This window comes from Octopus sinensis, linkage group LG19 (assembly GCF_006345805.1).
Source record: "Octopus sinensis linkage group LG19, ASM634580v1, whole genome shotgun sequence".
Classification (NCBI taxonomy): Eukaryota; Metazoa; Mollusca; class Cephalopoda; order Octopoda; family Octopodidae; genus Octopus; species Octopus sinensis.
In genome coordinates this window covers 46,275,119-46,285,569 of record NC_043015.1, presented here as the reverse complement: position 1 = coordinate 46,285,569, position 10,451 = coordinate 46,275,119, and the positions used below count along the sequence as shown (strand labels likewise).

At 38.3% G+C, this 10,451-nt stretch overlaps 1 protein-coding gene across 4 annotated transcripts; it reads right to left on the bottom strand.

Annotated features, from left to right (window-relative positions):
• Positions 1-324: 324 nt before the first annotated feature.
• On the bottom strand, positions 325-10,451 carry LOC115222189 (galactoside 2-alpha-L-fucosyltransferase 3-like). Of its 4 annotated transcripts, none has more exons than XM_029792338.2 (4): positions 9,811-10,451; positions 6,309-6,396; positions 3,085-3,420; positions 325-1,130 (listed from the first exon to the last, which is right to left on the bottom strand). In XM_029792338.2, exons 3-4 carry the CDS (start codon positions 3,375-3,377, stop codon positions 455-457), a joined length of 969 nt encoding a protein of 322 aa, XP_029648198.1. In that variant the 5' UTR covers positions 3,378-3,420; positions 6,309-6,396; positions 9,811-10,451; the 3' UTR covers positions 325-454. The 4 variants fall into 4 exon arrangements, with proteins under 4 accessions (XP_029648198.1, XP_036367349.1, XP_029648199.1 ...); XM_036511456.1 differs by having other exon boundaries at positions 9,971-10,451; XM_029792339.2 differs by lacking the exon at positions 6,309-6,396.

Genomic DNA, 10,451 nt, shown 5'->3' with positions numbered 1-10,451 from the left:
AAGGGATTAAGTCGATTACATCGACCCCAGTGCGTAACTGGTACTTAATTTATTGACCCCGAAAGGATGAAAGGCAAAGTCGACCTCGGCGGAATTTGAACTCAGAACACACATATATGCCTTGTGAAAATACCCACAAATGAAGTGTTAGTATGTAAATCTGATGAACCATCCGACCTAAAATAATTTAGAAATATATAAGTTTTTTTTAAAAATATTTTGAGAAAAATAAAGTTTCTTTCAGTCTCTTTTACTTTTAATTTACTCACACTTCTCATGTTCTTTGTTTTTGTTTTTTTTCTTTTATAAAAATTTTTTTTTTTGGCAAATTTTCTTTTGGATTTTTGCTGATATTTTAACGCCAAGAATTTTTTTTTTTTGTGGGAGTTTTTGAGGTTTTTTTGTTTGTTTTTTTAATGTCACCATAGGTTGAAGAATAATTCAAATTTCAGTGTCAGAGTGGAATCCAAGAATCTGGATAATAATCTTTGCGATTAAAAGATTTCTCCAGAATGCTATTGGGACGTGGGAAATCCTTATAATAAACAACGATGCCTTTGTTGAGGTAACCAGCCCACCATGAAAAAGTCCCCGAGCTTAAAATGATGTGGTCGCAACTCGCTAGAATAGCAAAGTCGACATACACATTCTTAGTGGCCGAGAAGTAAATGTTTTCATCAACCAAGTTATCTTGACACCATTCTATATCATTGCTGCAGATGACGAAAATGATTTTAGGGTACTTTCTGAGGAAGTAGTTCATGGCCCGATAATAATATGGAAGGGGTGGTGTGCTGTAGCCACGGGTATAACCTCGGACAAAATCTCCACGCCGCACGTGGATCCCCACAACAACTGGGTCGTCGTCTGCATTGCCATTTTTGATCAAGGGTCCTACCGGACTTTGTTTGGTACTGGTTTGTTTTTTGCGATGTGCTGTGACTAACGTCTGTAGAAAACTGTTTGCCATTGACTGGTATTTCTCTTTGAAGCGGTACTGATTCTGAAGAATTTCCGATTTCATGAAGTCAAAGTATTTGAAAGACTGGAGGTAACCATTCAGCAAGGTGTTCTGTTTGGGAAGTTTGAAGAAGCGAGGAAAAAACTTGGCGAACATTTCTTCATTGTAGCTATGAAACGTAGAAAAAGAATAAGAAAAGAAAATGGTGAGGGCATCTTTGAGAAACGATATCTTTCTTTTAGGTGCATGTATGTGTGTGTACATACTTACATATACACACAACACATATACACACAACATATACACTTACATATACACACATATACATTTACATATACACACATATACACTTACATATACACACATATACACTTACATATACACTCGTACACACATATACACACATACACACATATACACTTACATATACACACATATACACTTACATATACACTCATACACACATATACACTTACATATACACACATACACACATATACACTTACATATACACACATATACACTTACATATACACTCATACACACATATACACTTACATATACACACATACACACATATACACTTACATACACACACATACACACATATGCACTTACATATACACACATATACACTTACATATACACACATATACACTTACATATACACACATATACACTTATATATTCACTTATACACACATACATTTACATATACACACATATACATTTACATATACACACATATACACTTACATATACACACATATACACACATATACACTTACATATACACACATATACACTTACATATACACTTACATATACACAGATATACACTTACATATACACACATATACACTTACATATACACTTACATATACACAGATATACACTTACATATACACACATATACACTTACATATACACACATATACACACATATACACTTACATATACACACATATACATTTACATATACACACATATACACTTACATATACACACAACATTTCTTCATTGTAGCTATGAAACGTAGAAAAAGAATAAGAAAAGAAAATATTGAGGGCATCTTTGAGAAACAGATATCTTTCTTTTAGGTGCATATATGTGGATGTGTGTGTGTACATACTTACATATACACACAAACACATCCCTTACTTGAAAAACAAGAGTAGGCATCAACAAAGGGATCCAGCTGTAAAACTACACTTTAATAATATATTCATCTAACAGATGTAAAAAATCTCCAAAACAAAAAAAATGTGATTGAAAAGTCCCTTTAGAATTTCATGATGCAGCCATGTTCCAGAACTCAGTCATCCTAATAAACAGTCAAATGCTGGCTCTTGAACTTCTCAAGCCTTGGAGAAGAGGTGTGATGGTGACTGAATTTCCAGATCTTATATATATATGCGTCTGTGATGGACTGGCATCCCGTCTAGCTGAGGGGGAACACATAATAATAATAATAATAATATTAATAATAATAATAATAATATTAATAATAATAATAATAATAATAATAATAATGAAATTATTGTATGCAGTGCTCAGGTGCACCACAACTTGTCAGCACCACAACATGCACCATAGAAACCGGGAAAACAGGCCCATGAGCTTGGCTAGGCTTGAAAAGGGCACCTGTGATACCTGTGCCGGTGGCACATAAAAAGCACCAACCAATCGTAGCCGCTGCCAGCCTCCTTTGGCACCTGTGCCAGTGACACGTGAAAAGCACCCATTACACTCACGAAGTGGTTTGCGTTAGGAAGGGCATCCAGCTGTAGAAACACTGCCAGATCAGACTGGAGCCTGGTGCAGCCTCCTGGCTTCCCATACCTATTTCTTTACTACCCACAAGGGCTAAACACAGAGGGGACAAACGGATTAAGCCAATTACATCGACCCCAGTGCGTAACTGGTACTTTAATTTATCGACCCTGAAATGATGAAAGGCAAAGTCGACCTCGGTGGAATTTGAACTCAGAACATAGCGGCAGACGAAATACTGCTAAGCATTTTGCCCGGCGTGCTAACGTTTCTGCATATTAGCAATTCTATCAGCTTGCTACCTTAACCTTTGTATAAAATAAAATGATAAATTTACAAAAAAAACTCACCTGACATAGGCCCCAAAATCACTTACATCACCATCACACGTGTCAATGTTAAATACTGAAGTGATGTCGAGCCAGCTTGGGACACAGGCGGTCATGTTATTTTTACGAGCGATCCCCAATAACGAAGCATACTGAAACAAATGGTTGCCAAAACGTCCGGAAAACCGGACCGATATGCTGATACCGTCTGGCCTCGGTTTCTTACCGCGCACGAGATATTGAAATCCGCCGTAGACAAAAAAGACGGCAACCGACAACGCAATAAACTTCTTCCAGTGAAAGTTGACCAGCATGGCAACGATTTGTATGAGGCTGATGTTAATGCATTCGGACGACCTGGAGAGAGGAGAGAAAGAGAATGAGATGGAGATTACACAAAAGTTATCACTTGGTCTGTTGGTACAAGGAAAGAAATTTGTTAAAGGAAGGGGTTTAGTAGAGCCCTCATCATTGCCCGTGGTCAGTGTAACACCATCACAAGCTATTTGGGTGCTTTTAATAGTGTTTGTGTGTTTCCTTGTCTCGAGCCATGCTGACTCATAAGGTTTAGTTTCCCAGTTTCATGGCATATATATTCCCCACCTGGATGGGATGCTAGTCCATCGCAGCGTTTCTCCTTTTTGCCAGCTGAGTGGACTGGAGCAACGTGAAATGAAGTGCTTTGTTCAAGAACACGACGTGTTGCCTGGTCCAGGAATTGAAACTGCAATCTTACGATCGGGAGTCCAACACTCCTAACCACTAAGCCAGGCTTTCTTATTTAAGACCCGACAAATGAAGTGAGTTCGTGGCTCGCAGGACGGCCTGTTGTGCTAACCTTGGATCATAGGGTGACCCGCTGTTCTTGAGGAGACCTATTGAGTCAAGTACGTCAACACCAACATCAAAATAAAAATCAAATGGAAATTGTAGTTAAGATACCCGTGCCGGTGACATGTAAAAAGCACAGCCCGAACGTGGCTGATGCCAGCGCCGCCTGACTGGCGTCCATGTTGGTGGCACGTAAAAAGCACCAACCAATCATGGCCGTTTGCCAGCCTCCTCTGGCCCCTATGCTGGTGGAATGTAAAAAGCACCCACTACACTCACAGAGTGGTTGGCGTTAGGAAGGGCATCCAGCTGTAGAGACACTGCCAGATCAGACTGGAGCTTGGCGCAGCCTCCTGGCTTCCCAGACCCTGGTCGAACCTATTATAGAAAGATAAAACATATAACGATGATTAAGTAATGTGCAAAATAATAAACAAAACATATATATATATATATTAATCATCGTTATATGTTTTATCTTATATTTAATCTTTCTATAATAGGTAATTTTTCTAAATGGTAAAATTTAATTTTTCATTATTGAATTGATAAAAAGGTGTTTTTTCTAATTCATTTATATATATATATATATATATATATATATATATATATATATTTATCAATAATAATAAAAGGTGAAATTAATTAATTTGGAATAATCATTAATTTCACCAAGTAGATTTCGGCATGTAAAAGCCCCATTCAAGGAAGGTTTAAGTAATACTAAGTAATTAAAGGTTTAGCAACGATTTGCCTCATCACACACCGAATTTAGAAATAGCAGTCAAAGAGTTTTGGCCATTCTTTCTACTTAAAAGGGAGATCCCAGTAAAACCACATATATATATTACTTGTTTCAGTCATTTGACTACAGCCATGCTGGAGCACTGCCTTGAAGGGTTTTAGATGAAGAAACCAACCCCAGGACTTATTTTTAAGTCTAGTATGTTGATGACAATGATGACCACATTGTACTGATGGCTTGAACAGTTCAAATATAAGTAGAGGCAGCAGATGTAATGAGAGGGACAAAGAAACGAAATCGATTTAATCCCTTTGTCTGTCCTTGTTTGTCCCCTCTATGTTTAGCCCCTCGTGGGTAGTAAAGAAATATATATACACAATAATAATAATAAAGGACGTTACCGTATACATTTTTACAAACCAAGGAAGTTATATAGACCTCCTTGACTCAAGTTAGAGAAGGGGTGCATATTATACACAAGGTTTAGGTTTTTTTCAGAGGTACAGCCCCCTAAAAATCCCCTGCATATTATACTCAAGGGTGGACTATACTCAAGGATTTACGGTATATCCTTGACCAGTGTGTCAATTCTCAATATGGTCTTGATCAGTTTCTAATCTCTAAATGAGAGGAACAAAGAAATGAAATCGATTTAATCTCTTTGTCTGTCCTTGTTTGTCCCCTCTATGTTTAGCCCCTCGTGGGTAGTAAAGAAATATATATACAATAATAATAATAAAGGATGTTACCGTATACATTTTTACAAACCAAGGAAGTTATATAGACCTCCTTGACTCAAGTTAGAGAAGGGGTGCATATTATACACAAGGGTTAGGTTTTTTCAGAGGTACAGCCCCCTGAAAATCCCCTGCATATTATACTCAAGGGTGGACTATACTCAAGGATTTACAGTATATCCTTGACCAGTGTGTCAATTCTCAATATGGTCTTGATCAGTTTCTAATCTCTAAATGAGAGGAACAAAGAAATGAAATCGACTTAATCCCTTTGTCTGTCCTTGTTTGTCCCCTCTATGTTTAGCCCCTTGTGGGTAGTAAAGAAATATATATATACAATAATAATAAAGGGCGTTACCGTATACATTTTTACAAACCAAGGAAGTTATATAGACCTCCTTGACTCAAGTTAGAGAAGGGGTGCATATTATACACAAGGTTTAGGTTTTTTTCAGAGGTACAGCCCCCTAAAAATCCCCTGCGTATTATACTCAAGGATTTACAGTATATCCTTGACCAGTGTGTCAATTCTCATTTTTCCTGGCATGCTAACGATTCTGCCAGCTCGCCGCTTCCTTCAATAATTATCAGATCATCCCATAAGTTCTGTCCGATTTTACCTTATTTAAAATTGAATGAAATTTAATAGTATTTTAGAATGTCTAATAGAATTAAAAATTATTTTTATGCATTTGTGTGCATTTAAACTAATTAAATATTAATTTACAGGATAATAGAATAAAAATTTCTTTGATCAAAACCCTTTCTAAAATGGATGTATCCAAAGAACATTTAAGGCACATAATGAACGGTTTCTAATCTCTAAATGCAACAGTTAATTCAGCCGTCTCTTTCACTCTTTCACCAGACAGATTGTCTGATCTCTGCCTCATCAAAAATAACAACTGAGTGATATGCATAAAATCACTCACAGGCACACTCTGTCTTCTAGTCTACAAACATGCTATCTCCTCTTTCTGTATTCCTGCTGTTTCAGAATATGATATTTAGAACTTAGTTCTGAAAAGAAAATATTTGGAAGAAAAAAAACAGTTCAAACTGAAAACTTATGGAGGTAAGGCAAGAATTTTGAAAAAAGAAAAAAAATTTTGAAAATAAAGAAAACTGGCAAAATCATAATTTAGTAAATTAGGATGTTTAAAACATGATTCTGGGAAAATATTTGGAGGAATGGTAAAAAATTTTCATATTTGATATTTTGGGAGTGTCTTTTCATTTTTTTTTTTCACTTTCCTGTCATTTTCAGTATTATTCTACACTTTTTGTTACCTTTTCTGGAGAGTTATAGTGTACCAGAGAACTCTTTACTCTTTTACTCGTTTCAGTCATTCGACTGCAGCCATGCTGGAGCACCGCCTTTTAGTCGAGCAAATCGACCCCGGGACTTATTCTTTGTAAGCCCAGTACTTATTCTATCGGTCTCTTTTGCCGAGCCGCTAAGTGACGGGGACATAAACACACCAGCATCGGTTGTCAAGCAATGCTAGGGGGACAAACACAGACACACATACATATATATATGACAGGCTTCTTTCAGTTTCCGTCTACCAAATCCACTCACAAGGCATTGGTCGGCCCGGGACTATAGCAGAAGACACTTGCCCAAGATACCACGCAGTGGGACTGAACCCGAAACCATGTGGTTGGTTAGCAAGCTACTTACCACACAGCCACTCCTGCGCCATATACAATAAGTTTATTATTATTGTAAAAATAGTTGATAGAATTGTTATCTAGGATGTTTAAAATATGACTCTAAAAAAAATGAAATAGGATAAAAAATTTTTGATCCTTTAGCATTTAAACTGACCATATCCAGCCAAAGTAATCTACTTGTTTTATCTTCAAACTAGCCAAGATCAGGCCTTTCACACTTACCTTACAGTATTATTCTAGAAATAAACAATCACATCATTGATATCTCAAAGCTACAATGTAATGCGTAACTAATTCAAATCAACATGAACTAATAAGCATTTCATTTGACTGAGAAATCAGAATGTTAAAGGGTTGATGTGTAAATGTGGGAGGAAAACCTTTTTTCAAAAATAGAAATTTTGATTTTTTTATTTAATCATTGTTTAATCCATTGTTTAAAACAGGAATACAAAAAAATGTGGGTCGAGATAAATGTAAAGAATTGCAGTGAAATTTTTAAAAAAATAATAAATAGGAAATTTATAAAAATTGTTATGTGGACTTTTAACCCTTTCATTACTGTATTTATTTTGAGATGCTCTGAGTTTCTTTCAATTACTTTAAATATAACAAAGAATTTAGTAAAATAACTTAGTTATCATTCAGCTAGTGTTAGGAACATAAATTGTGACTAAGGTTTGGTGGAAGATTTTAGTTCAAAACTTATGAAAACAAAACATTTGTACTCAGAATCAGAGCCAGTTTCAGCCAGGTTGGTAACAAAAGGGTTAAGCTAGCTCCTGTACTATCCTAATGTGGCCAATGCCAGTGACCCCTGACTGGCTCCTGCGGAGGTGGCATGTAACAAGCACGATCCAAATGTGATCAGTGCCAGAGCCGCCCGACTGGCTCTTGTGCTGGTGGCATGTAAAAAGCACCATCAGAATATGGCCGATGCCAGCGCTCCCTGACTAGCTCTTGTGCCAGTGGCACATTAAAAGCAATATCTGAACATGAACGATGCCAGGCCCACCTGACTGGCTCCTGTGCTAGTAGCATGTAAAGAGCACCCACTACACTCTTGGAATAGTTGGCATTAAGAAGGGCATCCAGCTGTAGTTAGTTAGTTAGTTAGTTTTTTGGCTCAAAAAGCAAAAAGCAAGGCCATGTAGGGGGACAGGGAGTTATGTACAGGGTGGTGTTCATGTAAAGAGTTCAGGCCACTCGTGGTCAAGGGAGACTTTGAACCTAGCGGTCGTCAGCATCTTCACCATCTCGTCCAGCAGCTTATTCCACGGATCCGCAACCCGGACGGAGAAAGCCCCTCTCCTTCGATTGAGATGAAATCGTCGCAGATAGAGCTTTTCGGAATGACCCTGCGGCCGACGCTCTGGAGCAGGAGTGAAGAACAGCTCTTTCGAGAGGTTGCACTTTCCGCTTATGATGTTGTTAGCAAGAATGAGATCACCACGGCGTCGTCGTTTTTCTAGAGAATAAAGGTCGAGCGTCTTCATAAGACAAATTCTTGAAACAAGAATTTCTGTAGAAACACTGCCAGATCAGATTGGAGCCTGGTGCAGCCATTGGCTTTCTAGACCTCAGTCAAGCCATCCAATTTATGCCAGCATGGAAAACGAATGTTAAACGATAATGATTATGATGATGTGTTTTCCTTCATTTCATCCTCTTAACACGTACTTTTAAAGTTAGAATGGTTTTTATTTTATTTTTTTCTCCTTGATGTGAAGAAATGTTCAGAGCAATATTCTGTTTTTCATTTTGATTACTCTTTTACTCTTTTACTTGTTTCAGTCATTTGACTGCGGCCATGCTGGAGCACCGCCTTTAGTCGAGCAACTCGACCCCCAGGACTTATTCTTTTGTAAGCCCAGTACTTATTCTATCGGTCTCTTTTGCCGAACTGCTAAGTGACGGGGACGTAAACACACCAGCATCGGTTGTCAAGCAATGCTAGGGGGACAAACACACACACGCAAACACATATATATACATATACACGACAGGCTTCTTTCAGTTTCCATCTACCAAATCCACTCACAAGGTTTTGGTCGACCCGGGGCTAAAGCAGAAGACACTTGCCCAAGATGCCACGCAGTGGGACTGAACACGGAACCATGTGGTTGGTTATCCTTTCTCTATTTTTTGCATTCTAGAAATTACTCTGAATCTAGCAAAACAGAAGTTAGATTTGGAGTGTGAGTGCCTAATTTGAAACTCCTATGCTTACCTTGGATCGTAAGGTTACCTGCTGTGCTTGAGGAGACCTATTGAGTCAAGTACGGAGAAAGCCCCTCTCCATCTCAATCGAAGGAGAGAGGTTTTCTCCGTCCGGGTTGCGGATCCGTGGAATAAGCTGCCGGACGAGATAGTGAGATTCGCCAACACTACACCTGATTTTCTCCCCTCCATACACACGCAAGCATGTATCTGACTCACACATTGTTCGCTTTCTAGACATTTGTACATTACTGCATACACTCTATACGCACTTTCTGACAAGTTGTGGTGCACCTGAGCACTGTATACAATAATTTCGTTATTATTATTATAGTATATATGGGGGGTTAGGGTTAGGGTTAGGGGTGGGAGAAGAGGATTTCTGTTATCTTCAGAAATGTAAACAAAGCCACTTCCGGTATTTACGGTACTTATACCGAAGGATCGCCCAGTTTTTTTTTTATCATGTCTGCTGAATCGGGGATGACCTAGAACTTAAAGAAAAACACAATCGAATACGTTAAAGTCTTTCCTTACCACGGTACCAAGCATCATCTCTAAGAAAGGGGTCTTTAAGATCGGGAAAGTTACACAAGTACTCCATTCAATGCAAAATATTAAGGGGGCCACAAAATTTACATATTTGCGTGTTCCCTTATCACAAGTTTCCTGGCAACAACGTCTGATGAGAAAATACCTCGATAAAACCGACGAGGGGATCCCGACAACAGCGAAGATACGGTGGAAACAGCTGGCATTCTTGGTAGAATGCTTTTCCTTGGAAGTCTGATGCTAATGGGAAGAATTCTCTTGGAGAACCTGAAAGCGTTGCGCTGGATTGCGTCCCAGGAAGTGCGGAAGGCCCCGCCCCCACTTGATCACAGAGAACTAGATGAAGACAGGAATTCAGATAAATGGTCCTGTAGATCGTTTTAAGGAATCTCCAACAGTACCCACCCGAAACCGAAGGTTCCGCCCCTTCTACGTTCCGAGTTCAGATTTCGTTGGAGTTGGTAGCAGCATCGCGATAATAAATATAAGTATAATGCCGAGATCAGTTCAATCGACTGCAAGATCTCCCGAAAACAGTTTGGTAATTAATTATAACTAGTCAAACGAGTTTACAGAAGAAGAAGAAAATTAAAGGAGAGAAATATTTGAGCTTACACCGTTTTTAA